Here is a 17311-nt window from a genome sequence, read left to right as displayed (position 1 = left end):
ACTACCAGATTAGTTGTTTCTTAAATAAAAAAGCAGTAACAACAAGAACCTGTCTTTGTCACTGCTCATGGGCTATGACAAGGTCTTCCCACCCATCCAGGGTTGATTTAGGGTCCACCAAAGCCAGAAGGACTGCATGTGGGTCAAGTCAGCCCCACGTGTGTCTAGATAACTGCCTCTCTGCTGAGCATAGTTTCAAGCCTAACACCAACCATGCTCTTTTGCTTCTGTGTTCCCAGGTCCTCCCCACTCTTGGCTGACCAAGACTGGCTTGGAAGGCTCTTCCCTCTCCCAGGAAAATGGGGACTGATGGTGAAAACCCAGTCCTGAGGAATGTGGTCATCAGCTTCAACTTGCTTCTGCTGGGCGCTGTCCTCAAGCCTTTTGAGTGCCGGCTGGAGATGACAACAGAGCCAGCTGAGAGGACAGTGGTGGATGAGGCAGGTGGCCTCACCAACTGCAGCCCACCTATCAAAGAGCAGCCCATGGTCTTCCACCACATCTACAACATCAACATCCCACTGGACAGCTGCTGCTCATCCATGTTCAAGTCTTCGGCCGAGGAGGTGAGTTCAGAAGACGACCGGCTGGCAGAGTACACGGAGCAGACCTCCGACAGCGAGAGCCAGGTCACCTTCACCCACAGGATAAACATGCCCAAGCAGGCCTGCAAGTGCTCCACCTCCCTCCCATCCCTGCAGGAGCTGCTGAGCAGGATTGAGATGCTGGAGAGGGAGGTCTCCATCCTCCGGGACCAATGCACCTCCAATTGCTGCCAAGAAAATGCAGCCACAGGTAGTAATGCCATCCTGTTAGCTCTTGCTGGGGACTGAGGGCTTGAGCAAAAGGCAGGAGAAATAATACAAAACCTGATGATGCCACTCGGAGTGGTGACAGGAAAAACAGTGTTTACCCATGATGGGGCTGTGGCTTTAGCAAAAAAAACTTAGCTTAAGTCTTCTAAGCCAGGAAAACCCCTGTGAAGGCTTTGGTCACTTGAGTGCCCACTCCAAAAACTCCATAATGGAGAGAGAGCTGAACCCCCTCTAGGGATGAAATTACAGCTGGTTAGAGGTAAGCAGGGGGATCTCACAGCTCTGCAGTCCTTCCAACACTCAGACATCTGCCACTGCTTGTGGGACAGGGAGCAGAGATGCAGCTGCTGCTCTCCTAAGCTGTCCCTGGGCTGAAGGCAGCCCCATGGGAGCTGGCAATAAGCCTCTTCATCTTCTCTGTAGGGGGAGTGAACACATCTGAAAAGCTGAGTTTGATAAAAAATGGATTACAAAACACAAAAAATACATGAAATAAGCAAACAAAACCTAAAAAAGAAAGGCACAAAACCATCAACATGATCTTTTGTCTGAATAAAAAGATGTACTCTTGTGGAGACCTCCAAGAGGTCCCATTAGGGTTACTCCAATAAAGGCAGCCCCTCGTTTCACCTCAGCTGTCCCTCAGGGTCAGGAAAGCAGCATTCAGCTGAAATGAGATGGGTCAGGAAGGTTTGGGCTAGCAGCTGCATTTCCATGGTGCAGGAGCCAGCATATTGATAGTTTTCCTTGTCTTGAGGAAGAGGGGATGTCTCAAAGGGCATCCATCCCAAATGCAGCCCAGCCCTTCTTGTGGCTTCAATGCACCAGGTGTCCCTGCAGGGAAGAAAACACTAAGCAAGGAGAACCACACAAGAAATCTTTCCAGGGGAAAACTGCTTTTCACACCAAGAACAGCAACAGAAAGAAAGAGAAATTAAAAAAAAACAAAAAACAAAACCTTTTACCCCCAGTACTTCCTGCATTTTGTTTTAAAGTTTTGCAGCTATATTGTGATTTTTTTTCCAGTGGTACCCCAACACCTCTATGAGTAGGACACATGAGAAAGAAATGGGTGAAACCAATGCTCAGGTCAAGAGTTCCACCAAAGGTGTGTTGGTCAGGGAGGGAGAAACAAGGATGGACACACAGCAGGGTGGCTTGGGCTGGCATCTATCATGTGGCCAGTGGAAGTCAATGCGTTCCCAGCCATGGCTTCAGCCCACATCCCTCAGAATGCCACATTCATCTGCTGCATTAATAACTAAGACAAAACAGGAAACACTAGTCTGTGCAAAGTGAGGGTTAAAATCATGGAGGAAATGCTATGGGAAAAACCTGTTTTAAAGGAATTAATTTGAAACCTTGATGGGTCTATTTGGGTTACTTGCAACATACGCAGACAGTCCCATTAAACATTCATTGCTTGGTGGAGCCCCCACTCCCATCACAGATGTGCCAAGCTAAAACTGGAGTAATTCAATTTATTTTTACCAGAGTTGCTTTCAATTCACTGCAGTGCAAAGGAGATCAGGATCCCTACCCCACCACCCAAAGCATTTCCCTGAGGAAAGCCTCTTTCCTCCAGCACACTTAGAAGCATCCTCTCTAATCTTTTGATAACTTAACTAGAGGCTGAGATCTGAAGAGATCCTAACTGGCATTCCCAGTATTTGCAGTTTGGATGGGAATTGTCCTGCAAAGTAACCCAAATGGGTCTGTCTGGCACAGCATGTAACTGAGCTGCTTTTACATGTGCACCTGCTACATCCCCCATTGGAAGAGCTGCTCAGAAAAGTCAGCTAGGATGGAAAATGTAGCTGGGGACAGAGTCCTGGGGTTTGGGGGGGGTCTTTGGGGTGCAAAGGTTTCCCATGGTTTGGAGGGAGCACAGAAAGGGTTTCTGTTCTTCCTTGGTTCACATGAGGAAAAGCAGTAAAAATCAGGAAGGAAAAGTTAGCCTGCCTAGGATAAACCCTTAGCTGGAGCAATGGCTCTGTTTCAGGGCAAAACTGGGAGCATTAGTGGCAGTGACTGGTGCCTTCATCCCCATGCTCCCTCCTCACCCCAGAGCATCCTGTGCAAGGCTCCCAGCTAAAGAGGGGGCATTAGAGGTGCTGGCCACAGAGCCCAATGCTGTCCCTGCTTTTCCACAACCTCAGTGTGCCCAAAGCCAACAGTTCTGTCTTAATCAGGTTCACCAGGATAGGGATGAAGATGATGCCTTTGGGTACATACCTACTTTTTATAGGAGAGCGAGAAAGCAAATGGGGATCTCTTATCTATAAAAAGGAGAAGTGGGTAGATGTGAGACCAGAGGAGTCATGGCTAATGCAGAAGGTTTGGCCAGGGAAGGTTTTTTCCCAGTAAGAGGTCTAGGGAAGTTCCTGAGTGCTGAACTGGAGAGAAACCAAAGGGAGCGCCTGCACCACCACAAGGCTGATGGCACCCATAGTTACAGAAGCAACAGCTCCCTAGGGAAAGATCCACCCGAACCCCACCTCGACCCCGTACCACCAATTCTTCCCCTTTCAGCCCTAAAGGCATCAGTTCGCCAGAGCTGGGCGTGCCCAGAGGGAGGACTATCCCCTCCCCACACACACCTGCCCCCTTCTCCAGCCCTTCAGAGGGCTGACACGAGACCAAAACGGACCTTTTTCCACCTCTCACCCGGTGGGTTCTGACCCTCGCTCCTGCATCCTTGCAGGGCAGCTGGATTACATCCCGCAGTGCAGCGGCCACGGGAATTTCAGCCTGGAGTCGTGCAGCTGCGTGTGCATGGAGGGCTGGGCAGGCAGCAACTGCTCCGAGCCCCGCTGCCCCCGGGGCTGCTCCAGCCGCGGCGTGTGCCTGGAGGGCCAGTGCATCTGCGACAACGACTACGGGGGCGAGGACTGCTCGCAGCTCCGCTGCCCCGCCGGCTGCGGCTCCCGCGGGCTCTGCGTGGACGGCGAGTGCGTGTGCGAGGAGGGTTTCACCGGGGACGATTGCTCCCAGCTGCGCTGCCCCCGCGACTGCTCGGGACGGGGACACTGCGTGAACGGCACCTGCGAGTGCCAGGAGGGCTTCGCCGGCGAGGACTGCGGGAGGCTGCACTGCCCCAATGCCTGCAGCGGCCGGGGGATCTGCCGGGATGGGCTCTGCGTCTGCGAGGAAGGCTTTGACGGGCAGGACTGCTCAGCAGGTAGGGGTGGGGGGGGATGTGTGAGGAGAGCCAGATTTGAGTGCACAAGTAAGGGTTTCAAGGTGCCCAGAGTCCCGTAGGATTTACTGTGAAGCCTGGGAGAAATCCGTACCCAGCAGAAATCCGTACCCGGCAGCGCGCATCGCTTAGGACACACTGAGGCCCCACAGTGTGGTTACCTCCCTGTTATCCCTGTCCCCAAAGACACCATGGACAAAAGTCTGGGAGGTGAGTAAAAAGCCAGTGAAGTTCATCCCGACATGGGGGCTAAACCCTTAGTGCAACAGGTTCTCCTGAGCCTTTACCTTGTTATAGCTGTTCAGACAACCACAGATAGCACATAACCCCAGCCCGTGTCCCAGCAGCAGACCTACACAGCCTCCCACAGCCCTGGAAGAATAAGCCACGCACATGCTGACACTCTCTGTACCTCTGCCCTTCCCACCAGTGTCTCCTCCTGAAAACCTGCGGGTGACGGGGATCAGCGACAGCTCCATCGAGCTGGCTTGGGACAGCCCCGGGGCAGCCACCGAGTACGTGGTCTCGTACCAGCCCGCGGTGCCAGGGGGCACCCAGCTCCAGCAGAGGGTGCCTGGGGACTGGAGCAGCATCACCATCGCGGATCTGGAGCCAGGTGTTGCCTACAATGTCAGCATCTATGCAGTCATCAGTGACGTCTTCAGCATCCCCGTTACCTCCAAGGTGATGACTAGTAAGTATCCTACTGCACTTGTCCTTTGTTACCCAAGTATCCTGAGGGGATGCTCAAGCTGGCTCACTTTTTCCATAAAAACCTTCTAGCAGCAGAAACTTGAGCCTTAAAAATAAATAAATAAATATTTGTTACATTACATTTTTTTTCCTCAGAGAAAATACTACAATATAACATGGAAGTCTCAGGTTCTCCTCCCACTCCTGAATGGATAATTTCCCCGTGATGACTCCCCATGATACAGGGAATAGTGCAGCAAGAGGAGATGCCGCTGTGCATCAGGAGAAACACAGCCCTGACCAGGACTGTGATGCACAGAGGAAAACAGGAGTATCAAACTGTAATGCCAGCTTCCAGAAGGGTTTCTTGGAGACTAAGGATACAGAGGGCAGGGGAAAAAACAGAAACTATCCAGACACCCCTCTGCAACCCCATCATTCACGCTGTTCACACAATGGTGCAGTGGGATGCTTCAGTGTCCATAGGTCCAGGCATTTCCTTCTTTTCCCTCCAACCCACGTGGAGCAGGGAAAAGGGAATTTTGCTCACAGCTACCAGAAGTTTCCCTGGTTTTGTTGCCCAGATAACAAAATACCCACAGGAGCAGGGTGGGTACCACAGCATGTGTGCACACCCATCCTGCTCTGCTCAGCACCCCCTGCTCCCTTCCAGACCTTGCCACACCGCAGGGGCTGAAGTTCAAGACCATCACAGAGACGACAGCAGAGGTGCAGTGGGAGCCCTTCTCCTTCCCCTTCGACGGCTGGGAGATCAGCTTCATTCCCAAGGTACTGCTGCCACACCCACGGCATTGCTGAAAGCACTCAGTGAGTGGATCCTAAATCAGTTTCCAATTACCCCCTTCCCAAAATAGCCAGCCTGTGTTTGCCATTTGTGTGCTGCACATCAGACTCCCCAGACACAGCCAACCTGCAATTCCCCATAAGTTTTTGTGTCAAGACATACATGTCCTCAAAGAAATGTCCCTCAAAAAAAATCCAGTGATGGGAAAAAAAAGCTTCCATGCCTCTTGTAGTTTCACTCTCTTTTTTCTTTCTATCTCCTTTGCAATGACTCTTTCTCTTCCTCCTCCTCTTCCTTGTCCTGCTCTCTACACTAAGGTCCCCAAAGCAGCCTGGATCAAAGCAAGCAGCTGCTGGCTCTCAGACAACAACCTTCAACATCCCCGAGTCACACGCACACTTAATTCCTGCCATGGAATTTTAATCGCAGTGACAAGCAGGTAGAAATCATGCCAGAAAAGATGAAAGGATAAAAATGTTGCCCTAAATACCCCGTATTTTCTGTGCACAGCAACAAAAATTGTACATCAAGTATTTAATCTATATTCATAATTTCTACACCATTTAGCCATAAGTATAGCTTCAATTGTATTTGGAGCCTCTTTACAAGAATATTCAAGCCCCAGCAGTAAAAGAAATGCTGATTAAGGGCTCAATTATGATGTTTTCACTTGTACAAAACCTTCACTGGAATCAAAGGCAGCTCTGGGCAGTGGAGAACTGCAAAATTTGGCCCCAAAGTTTTAAATACTCTTAACTATAAAGTATCATTGTACAGCACAAAGCAAGGGCCCAGTTGCCTTAAATAACTCAATTCTCTCATTTCCAAAGAGTTTCTAGAAGATTTTTAATGCAATGTTGGCTACATCCACATGCAAATTGTGTCAGAAGCTGAAGCTCAGGTAATGCAGGTATAGATCCTGGGGTAATTTTCAGTCACCATCAGGTGATCCTTCAGGATTAAATCTGAAAAATATAGCTTTTGGTATGGAAAAATAGCTCTTCCAAGCATTTCACTATTACTCAGGAATCAAGCTGAACAGCATCCCCCTGAAGCAGATCAATGTAAACCATTGGTTTTCTTTTCCGTTTTTAAGCTTAAACTTAAAAATATGTGGAAACATTTTGGGATTTAAAGGCAGATAAGATGCAAAAGGATGGTTGTTCCTGGATGCAGAGTCTTGGGAAGGGAAGGGATGTAGCTCACTGGGCTTAAAAGTTCTGAAATCTATGAGTCAGGACATAAAGTCACAGTCATGCTCCTGCCCATCAGCTGCCAAAATTGTCCTCTCTTGAGTCTCTATCATCAGCATTTCCCCTAAAATTAGACAGAGGGTGCTGTGTCCTTTACTGCCCCGCAATCAAAGCTTGCTTGGGTATATGCCAAAACATTGCCACACCTCAACCAAACCCAAACCCCATTCCCAAAGGCTAAAAACAACAGTTATAACTGCAGCACCACAGCTGTGGTGAGAAAAATTGACCTCCATGTCTTCCCAAAAACTGGGTGAGAAGATGCTGATTTGGACCTCAGCAGCCCAACAAGGATGCTTGCAGCTTCCTGCAGAGCTCTTTCCACTCTCCTTCCATGGTGTCCACGATGCTCTCACCCCCACAAAACCTGGGTCAGGCAACATTGCCCATCTGCTGCCTGCAGTGGGGATGGGGTGGGGAAAAGACAAAGAGAAGACAGATTTAGCAAAGGAAATTAGGAAAGGTAAAATGGCAATTGATGGCTAAAATGGAAGATTTCCTGTTTAATGAGAAAAGAGATGAATATGAATTGAGAGTTATGTGCAAAGATTTGTTTAGCATGTTAATAGTGAAGACAGCAGCAAGAAAAGATCCTTTGTCCAAACACTGGCAGGAAAGGTGACATGTGCAGTTGTTTAAAGCCTTACAGTTTTTCAGGGCAAAACCACAAGGCATAAATGAGTGTACTAAAGATGGTTAAAAAGGAGGGGAAGGCAAAATAAAGACCTCACAGCTTCATACCTATACATCAACAACAAAAGGCTCCTGGCACCTGAAGAGCAGGAAAACAAGTCTAGCCAAGGCTTTAGTGTAGTCATCTTCCCTCTTCTGGAGAACAGAAGAGGCATAAATGGCAAAATACAGAAGCTGGGGAGGGAGGAGGAATGGGGAGGATTTTGCAGCCCAACAAGACGAGTGCTCCATACTTGGTGGGTGACTTGATCCCAGGTGTCTCCCTCCATGGTGGGGTGTGACAGTGTGATTTGAGGATGCAGAGCGGGCTGTGGAAGGATGGGGGGCACCTCCTCTCCATGCATCAGTGTCCCCCAAAACACCAGTTGGTGGGTGAGGGTTAATGCTTATTTCATTCCCTGACAGAATAATGAGGGTGGTGTGATTGCCCAGCTCCCCAGCACCGTCACCACCTTCAACCAGACGGGGCTGAAGCCAGGGGAAGAGTACACTGTCACCGTTGTGGCCCTGAAGGAACAAGCCAGAAGCCCTCCCACCTCCGACAGCGTCTCAACCCGTGAGTGAGCCTGACCTGGGGGCAGCACAACAGTGCCCAGGGCTTGGTCCCAAAAATAAAGTTCCATCAGCAAGAGCAGCTGGCACCACATGGGCAAGGATGAAACTGGTGGCACCCAGGTGCCCAAACATTGCAGCAACAGCTTCTTCATGAAGTATTTTGTCCCTCTCTCTCCTAAATTGCCAGAAGTGCAGAAACCCTGGCGAGGTTAATGGGGTTGGGAGTGAAGTGTTTTTATTGTATATCTGGATAAATTATTCTTCTCTGCTAATCTCACATTTTGGAGGCTGGATGCCGTCAAGAAATGTATCTACAAATGTATTACTTACTCATATATAACAGATTAAAACTCCCACCTGCTTTTATGTCACCAAATGCCCTCAACTCCCACCTATTCAGGCAAATCAGGCAGCAGGGCAGGGATCCAGGAGCAACAGCACATCCCTTCCTAACCAGTTTGTTTGCCCAGTCACTGCTCCACCCTGTAGACCAGAGAAAATTCAGGTGGGTCTTCTTCTGAAGGAGATGCAGAGATGGGCAAGGGCTCACGGGGGAGAAGAGACTCTTCACACCAGATCTGTTGCAGTCTGCCTTGAAAGCCAGGCAGACGTCTACTACCTCCATCTGGGCTGTTCTAAAAGGAAACAGCACTTAAATAGCTGCCCGAGGGTTGTAATAAGGTGTTGCTAATTGAGACAGCAGTGAGAGTGAAGGGAGGGTCCCTCCACCGCAGCAGTTTGTTTCAGGTCTGAGCTTCTCCAGCACAGTCCTCTCCTCCTGCTTTGCTGCCGCCTTCAGCTCGACGTGGCTTAATAGAGACATCTCCTGGTCAAGCCCGAAATTTCCTTTCCCTGGGAAATCAGCAAAAATAGAAGCTGGTATTTCAAACTCAAGGGTTGACCAGCGCAGATGGAGCAGTGGGCTCCCGGATCTGTGCTCCATGAAGGCATCCCTATGCTGGCATGTCTGCCTTCCTCTGCAGCACCCCCAGAGATTTATCCCCATCACCTCGCTCTTCCTCAACACCTTGTGCCAGGATCAGGCAGCAAAGGCGTGGTTTTATGCTGCACAGATAAGTAGATGTGGATCACCTGGATGACTGGACAACATGAAGCAGTTGGAGGTTGAGGGTATGCATGACATGGTCCTGGCCAAGCTGGATGGCCAGCTCCTACCTGAACACTGGGCTTCCCAGCTGTGCTCCCTCCTCTGCTGTTTTGCCCCCAGACCTCACCTTACTACTCCAGATTCCTCCCTGTCTTTTTCTAATCCTCCCTGCTCCTTGCCACCCCTGCCCACAGGCTTGTCCCCCAGAACTTCCAACCCTGAGGTGCAGCATTCAGCAGACCCCTATTATATACTGTCATTTTCTAAGATATGTAGTACATTAGGTATATGGATATGTGGCATAGCCTAAATTACAGAACCAAAGTGGGCTTTTTCACCTACCTTGTCATCATCTAAGTGATAAAACAGGCTGCCCAGCAGGCCTCATGCATGAGCACTGCCATGACACAGGAGTGATGGCAAGGCTTGGCTCCGTCCATCCATCCATGCATCCATGCATCCATGCATCCATCCATCCATCCATCCACGTAGTGGTTAAGTCCTGCTGGACTCAAATCATCCATCAGCCAGGCTTGAGCCCAGGATGTCCAAAGGTTGAATGCTGGGGGATGTGGAGGAAGGAAGGGCCCAAATATCTTAAAAAAAAAAAAGCAGAAATGTCCAAAAAGGTCTCCCAGTAGATCCTCGGTATGAATTTATCTCAAAACCTTTTATCTGAAAGGTTATTTTGGACACCCACCATAGCCCCATACCCAGTTAAAGATTCACTAGAGCAGTTGCATTTTCTTCTTTCTTCCTACTTCCAAACACCAGCAGCTTTATGAGCTGATCCCTCAGTTTAAGGACAAACCAGGAGCTGGCAGCAAAGCAGAAACATTTCTAGAGACATTCCTCAGTTCTCAATGCTTGGATTTTGTCCTTGGCCCCACGTTATTTAACACATTGTCAACACCTTTCAAAAGACATAATACTGTTGCTGATAAATTTACCAATGATGGAAAGGCTCAGAAAAGAGTAAATTGAGTAGAACATCAATAAAAGTTGTTTGGATAGTTTAAAGAGTTGGACACAAAGGAAAATTACATGTTTTTCAATGCAAAAGTGCAAACAGCTATCTAAGAGCAAAGAAAATGTGTTGCAGTTAGATATAGGAGTTTTATATTCTGGAAGTGCCACCTTTAAAAACCAAGGAGGATTTATTGCTGACAACCAGCTCAAGAGAAGGGTATGAGTTTCATTATAGCTGTAATGGGTGTCAATGAGAGACCTGCTGGGTCCTGCTCTGGCGTTCACAAGAAGTGAAGAGGGTTCAGGAAAGAGCCAGGAGATTGGGACAAGGGACCAGGAACCCATGAGGACCAAACCCTCTAAGTACCTTGGGGTCAGTGTCTCGTCCCTTGCCACCTCTCTCCCTTGTCCCCAAATACTCATTCCAGCCGCTCTGAAGGTCAGGTTGAAGCATCCCTGTAGCTTGAAGTCCCCAAAGCTTCCACCTTTCCCCATCCAACTCTCTGAAAATAACAGGTGCCCGTTTCCCCCCTCCCCCTGCAGTCATCGATGGCCCGACGCAGATCCTGGTGCGGGATGTCTCCGACACGGTGGCCTTCGTGGAGTGGACCCCGCCGCGTGCCAAGGTGGATGCCATCCTGCTGAAGTACGGGCTGGCGGACGGGGAGGGCGGCAGGACCACCTTCCGCCTGCAGCCCCCCCTCAGCCAGTACTCCCTGCAGGCCCTGCGCCCCGGCGCCCGCTACCACCTCGCCGTCAGCGCCCTCCGGGGTGCCAACGAGAGCCAGCCAGCCTTCGCACAGTTCACCACAGGTAGCTAGCTGGCCTTGCTGGGAGAACTGAATTTTTGAGCCTCTGGCAAGCATGGGAAGATGGCTTGCTGCCATCTGCAGATGGGCTGTCCTGCAACAAGGACGTATCCAGAGAAAAACTGAGGGTGTTTTGCGTCTGGGGTTTAGTGATACCTGTTTTTCCCCTGGTACGAGTGAGCTGGTGTTTAATGTGGTGTGCTAGGAGGAAGAAGTGGAATGAAAACACAATGTTTAAGATGCAGGGGTGAATGGAGACACCTGAATGCTGGTGCCTTGCATGCCGTCACAGAGCAAGGCAGAGCAAATGATTCAGCTCACCCTAAAATACACACCCTAAAACTGCCCTCTGCTCCTCCACTGCTAGTGGCTGTTTAGCCACTAAACCTCCAGTGCTAAAGGTCCTCTCTGTGCCCTATGCCTCACAGGGATGCTCATATGGTCCCAGGGTGATCCCAGATGCCACTGATGAGGCATGGATGGACTCAACCCCCCCATGTTTAGATGGTAAACCCCAAGCCAACCCCATCTTGGCCATGTCTTGCTGCAGCTTCATGGCTGAACCTGCCTGGGACACACATCCCAGCTCCAGTGCCCATTCAGACCCACACCTTAGAACTCTAGAACTCACAGTTTATGTTCCTAAGAGCACCCACAGCTCAATGCACCGTTCTCAAAAGCACCTAAATGCTCAGCACAGGTCTTGAATTCGAGGCAACACTTGCCCCCACTCAGCATCAAGAGCCAAGGCAGGTGCCTTGACCAAGGAATCAGCAGTCAAGCAGCTGAAACCAGCACAGCCAGAAACATGGTTATCTTACTGTATGTCTTCTGTGAACACCCTAAGTGGTCGGTAAAACTTTAATTAATGTTAAGCCTGCAGATAGCTAATGGATTTAATTTACCGTGCCATAAAGGAGGAGCCAGAGCATGTATTTCCGTGCTGGTTTATGGTATAGAAATTACTTTTCATGTACATTACTGCTGGATACGAGGCTTCTCCTGTAATAACTGTGATACATGAACTGTATGTGTACAAGTCTTTATAGATAAATATTTCGGATGAGATACTTGCCCCAGCTGATTTGCTGAGTTGGCCTTCCTTGCTTTATTTCTAAAAAGCAACATAAAAATACCGCCCCCCCTAAACTCAGATCCATCACCATTACCCATTGTCCACTGGTGCCCAGCCCCAAGCTGCTGCTCAGCAGAGTTTATTGTGCAAACCAGAGCAGATTCAGTGCACAGCCTAAGCTGCACCAATAAACAAACCCTTTGGGCAATGTCTGAGTGTGAATGAGCCTGTAAAGATGCTCAAGGTTTTCTTCTAAAAGCAGTTCAGGCCAATGCATGGCTACTACAGAGCCCTTTGTCTCTTACTCACAGTGCCTCAGTTTCTTTAATATGGGGGAAAATAGTTTTCTTTTTGAAATAACATGGAATTAGCTGCCAAACCAAGTTACTGAGGATGCTGCGAGTGCCCAGCATTTGCATCACTCTCCTGGCTGGCACTCGCAGTCTGTGCTGAGCAGGAGGTGAGACCAAATGTTCCAGCCCTTCCTGCCAGGATATGCTCTGGGGAGGAGGAACCACATGTGGGACCTCCTGGATGTCACACCCAGGTACCCCTCCACTGCTGTCTGGCTGTGCCAAGGCCGCGGGGTGCGTTCCCAGCGGTGAGACGGTGCCTCTCTCCCTTGTGTTGCGCAGAGATTGATGCCCCCAAGAACCTGCGGGTGGGCTCGCGGACCCCTGCCAGCCTCGAGCTCGCTTGGGACAACAGCGAGGCCGAGGCACACAGCTACAGGGTGGTCTACAGCACCCTGGCCGGGGAGCACTACCACGAGGTCCTGGTGCCGCGCGACACCGGTCCCACCACCCGCGCCACCCTCGCAGGTATGCGTGCACCCACGCGCCCTTCCTCCCCCTTCATCCTCCTCCTCTCAAGCAGGTAGGGCAATGGAGAACCCAAATCAGCACCAAGACTCAGTTGCCCTTGTGCTGGCACGTGTTTGAGATTGTTTTGGAGTTTGCTATCTACTGGAGAGAAGGTTTACCTTGGGATAGAGCTCATTTTCCCCTGTGTGGGTACACTTCCAAGGAATGCTTGGGTACACCTCCAGCAAGGATCTGTCCAGGTGGCAGACAGAGCTGGCAAGGAACAAAGTGAGCAATGACAAGAAGTCTGTTTAGGGTGATCTACAGGAAAATATTATTTCACCCTGCTCTTTCTCACTTGTTTGGAAAGAGTGGTGGGTGATGATGCCCCGTGGGCAGTGATAGGGAGCCAGGCTGCCTGAGTTTTTTGCCTTTTTCCAAATTGGGCTCAAAGCAGACCCAAATCTAGAGATTCTGGTTTTGAGCAATTCCTGTAAGTGGTACATTATTCAGGCCAGAATAGGGGCTGCAACACCACCCACCTCCCACTGCCAGGAAAGCCCCAACACCTCATGCAGCAACACAGCAAAGCACCATGTGAGATGTGATTTCCTTGGTTTTTTACTAGAACTGTTTGCCTTATGGATTTGCTACTCTGGTGGCATATTTTGAGCAAAGAAAAGAATTATATGCAAAAATATTCTCCCATTCATCTTGAAGTTCTTCAGTATGGCAGGACACCAGGTTCTTCCATGCTGATTCTCTGCCTTCCTAGGACCTTCCCAGGGCTCAGGAATCTGCCATGTGGAGTTATAGGAAAGAGTTCAGTGGGAAAGTCAAAAGCTAAGTTATGGGCAAGCTGCAGAGTCACAAGAAAGGCTGGAGGGCAGCAAGGCAATTAGAGCAGTTATCTTGAAAAATGTGGAATGCAGAAGTTAGGGCTGGTTTCTTCTGTGCTTGTGATGAGGATGCGTGGGGAGAAGTAGGATGAAATCAAAGACTCAGTGCTGGACTCCTGCTAGCTTTCCTTTAGGACATTTCTAGGTGAGAAGAAGCATTAAAAATGGGAAAAATTCCCCTCCCTGGGCAGAGGCACAACAGTGACACACTGATGATAACCATGGCTTGACTTGAGCTTGCCTTGGAGTGTGTGGCAGCCTGAAGTCTCTTCTTCTTCTCAATAAAACTAAAAAAGCTGCCAAGGCTTTGCCAGACTCAGGCAAGGCTGCAAGAAACCCAACCAAAGTGAGCTGCAGAGATGCAGATTCTTAAGTCAATTGTAGAGAGTGATTTTTTATATAGTGCCTCCATCATCACACAAGTACATTACTTCCAGTCCCTAGGGTGCTAGGTAATAAACAAACCAATTAGAAAAACAAAACAAACCTAGTCATAGCAGAAAATAATGAAAAAACCATTCTGCTAGCAAAAAGAAAAGCTATGGTAGTCATAGTGTGGATGGGACATGAACCTCTCACAGCTCTATTATGTACAGAGTAGTCATATCCTCCAGTCTTGTTGGATGTTGTGCAAAACCCATTGGGCTTTTTTCCCAGTCACCCAGGACCTGGTGGAATCTGTGGTATGAAAGCAACCATCAATTCTTTCAGCCAGTCTCATCTACCTGCAGGAAAAGCAGTGAGGAATGGCACTAAGCAGAGTTTACTGAAGATTTACACTTAAAAATGCATCACGCTTGGCCCTGACCCATAATCTCTCTTAAAAATCAGCATTTGCGCAGAAATAACCATAATCTTGTTCTTCACAAAAGAGCTGGGAGAGAAAAGGTTTATATCCTCCTGCTCATTTCTTTCTTCTCCTTCCCTTCTGTCAGGCACTTCTTTCCAGAATACTTGTGACACTTATTGAGCAGGGCCAAGGGGGTCCATCTTCTCCCCACCACCAAGACTGCACTGTAGTAAGAGAAAAGCAGGGGAGGAGAGTGTCCCTCTCTCCTGGCCTCTTGGGAAAGGTTTTGGTGGCTCCAGGGGATGCTGCCCCTGGACGAGGCATGGTGAGGCTGAGCTGGAGAGTTTATGGCTTTTTCTAATTTTGTGGGAAAGATCATAAAGCACAGGGAAGAGGGGAATAAAGGCCACCAGCAGCCAAGCAGAAGTGACAGGCAGAGGCAAGAGATACCCCATGGAGATAAAGCAGTGCAAGAGGAAAGGAGCTGGATGAGCTCAATTCCCAAGTTTCTTCAGAGAGACACCTCAGGACATGTCTACTCCAAGGAACAGCCTTGAGTCAGCTCCCTGAAAGACTGCACCTTTCCTAATTAATGTGCATTTCATTTACTCTGCATAATCTATTTCTCTCCAAGACACCAGGCCTGTGACAATATTTGATGTTGCCTCACTTTGGACAAAAATATAGCTACTTTATCGTTCCCATCTCGGCTCACACACACAAGAGCTTCTGTCTCACTGCCAGCAATTACAGCAGACCTCAGCAACAACTTTTAAAAATGGCTTGTTTCTGAGCTAAAATAATCCAAATTCCCTGTCCAAAGGCTTCCACAGGGCTTTTTCAAAAGGCTCAGCTTTTCTGCAACGTGCAGAGGAGCTGCTGACCTGTGTGAGAGCTGCTAACCCCAGGGATGCTCTGGAGGGTCCTCCCGTGCCCTGACATGTGGGAGGTGGAAGAAGGGGTCACACACCCCCTGAGGTCACCCTGACAGGTGCTGCTCTCAAACCCCTTCATGTTCTTTGCACTCCCTGGTAGATCTGGTGCCAGGAACGGAGTATGGCATTGGGATTTCAGCCGTGATGGACAGCCAGCAGAGTGTGCCAGCGACCATGAATGCCAGGACTGGTGAGTTTGGCCCCGCTGCCTGCTCCAAGCACAGCTGGCTCCTATGGCTCAGATGCCCCCATAGGACAGTCTGTGCATGGGAACAAAGCTCTGCACCAACCCTCTCCCACAGAGCTTGACAGCCCCCGGGACCTCCTGGTGACAGCCTCTACTGAGACGTCCATCTCACTGGCTTGGACCAAAGCCACGGGTCCCATCGACCACTACCGTATCACCTTCACCCCTGCCTCAGGAATGGCCTCTGAAGTGACAGTGTCCCGGGACGAGTCACAGCTCACCCTCTCAGAGCTGGAGCCTGGGACAGAGTACACCATCTCCATCATCGCTGAGAGGGGACGGCAACAGAGCCTGGAGGCCACCGTGGATGCCTTCACAGGTAGAAAAACACAAGCTGGGATGGGAGCAAGGGCACAGACCTTATTGGCACCTCTGCCAGCCCACTGCATCCCTGGCACCAAAACCCTTGAGGTGGTGGTGGGGGGAACGAGAGCTGGGGTCAATGTGTCCACAGAGGAGCAGTTGACCTCAAAAGGAGGATGACCATCCCAATGTGGTGGCACAATGCCTTTGGCCAGCAGCACTGAACACACTTGCTTTGCTGGAGGCTCCCAAAAGGATAAGATAGAACTGGGGTAAACAGACAGCCCTCTGCTGTCCTCTGTGGTCAGGGTGGCCTTTGTGTCCATAAGAAGAAATGGGGTGGGGCCTCACAAGGACCCCTGGCTGAAAAGTCTGCAGTCATGAAGTGCAGACAATACATACCACCTGTAGTGGGACAGTTCCATCACCCACCATATGCATCTGGTACAGAGGATATTTGCAGGTGAAGCTGAGAAGAGCAACATTTTCCCCTTCCTGGTTCTGCCTCTTGATCCCAGCACAGTTTCAGATCAATGGAGAGCCCATATCTTCAGCTTTGCCACTTCTTTTAAGTATTTCCCATACAAGCACTGTGAAAAACAGGAGGTAAGGATCTGCAGACAGTTGGGGTTGCACCTCTCCTCTCCATCTTCCAGGTGTTCGGCCCATCTCACAGCTACACTTCTCCCAGCTGACATCCTCCAGTGTGAATGTCACATGGAGTGACCCATCCCCACCAGCAGACCGCCTCATCCTCACCTACAGCCCCCGGGATGAGGAGGAGGCTCAGCAGGTCACACTCGATGGCACCCGCAGGCACACCAGCCTGACGGGCTTGCAGCCATCCACCGAGTACCTGGTGTCACTGGTGGCCGTGCACGGCACCATCAGCTCTGAGCCTGTCGTGGGCTCCATCACAACAGGTACCACGGGACACCCCCCACCAGGCACGGGACATCACTGGGGAGGGCAGGCAGGGGCAAGGGGAGTGGACCTGCCTCCCACAGCTTTTCTTTGTGCTCCCTCTCACCAGGGATTGATGCACCAAAGGACCTCAGGGTGGGCAACGTCACCCAGGAGTCCATGATGGTCTACTGGAGCGCTCCCATTGCTGCCTTTGACCACTATAGGATATCCTACCGTGCTGCCGAAGGTAACAGGCCAGACTACTCCTGTTCATGCCCTGAGCTCACAGCCGCCAACCCTCCCTCCATCTGCTGGCCCAAGCAAGCCACTAGGTCATCCTCACCCAGGCAGCATCTCAGTGCCTTGGGCAAAGCGACCAGTAACTGGGATTGGCTACAGGGCAGAGGATGTATCCTCTGGGATGAGGATGGAAAGGGACCACTGCAGCCAGCTC

The 17311-nt window shown here is 50.1% G+C and overlaps 1 protein-coding gene across 3 annotated transcripts in view; it reads left to right on the top strand.

Moving 5' to 3' along the window:
* Nucleotides 1-239: 239 nt before the first annotated feature.
* TNR (tenascin R) overlaps nt 240-17311 on the top strand; it is a 28248-nt gene continuing 11176 nt past the window's right edge. For 2 of the 3 annotated variants that reach the window (XM_058842815.1, XM_058842814.1), the window contains exons 1-11: nt 300-795; nt 3520-3996; nt 4445-4708; nt 5381-5496; nt 7864-8014; nt 10634-10903; nt 12610-12795; nt 15502-15591; nt 15704-15967; nt 16608-16874; nt 16985-17104. In XM_058842815.1, coding sequence (XP_058698798.1) covers nt 300-795; nt 3520-3996; nt 4445-4708; nt 5381-5496; nt 7864-8014; nt 10634-10903; nt 12610-12795; nt 15502-15591; nt 15704-15967; nt 16608-16874; nt 16985-17104 — 2701 coding nt within the window. Of the gene's footprint in view, nt 796-3519; nt 3997-4444; nt 4709-5380; nt 5497-7863; nt 8015-10633; nt 10904-12609; nt 12796-15501; nt 15592-15703; nt 15968-16607; nt 16875-16984; nt 17105-17311 lie in introns of all 3 variants that reach the window. The other variant, XM_058842813.1, reaches the window with a different exon arrangement.

Source organism: Poecile atricapillus, chromosome 7 (genome assembly GCF_030490865.1).
Source record: "Poecile atricapillus isolate bPoeAtr1 chromosome 7, bPoeAtr1.hap1, whole genome shotgun sequence".
In the NCBI taxonomy this organism is placed as follows: Eukaryota; Metazoa; Chordata; class Aves; order Passeriformes; family Paridae; genus Poecile; species Poecile atricapillus.
The sequence above is the reverse complement of the archived record's forward strand: the minus strand, read 5'-3'. Positions and strand labels throughout refer to the sequence as shown.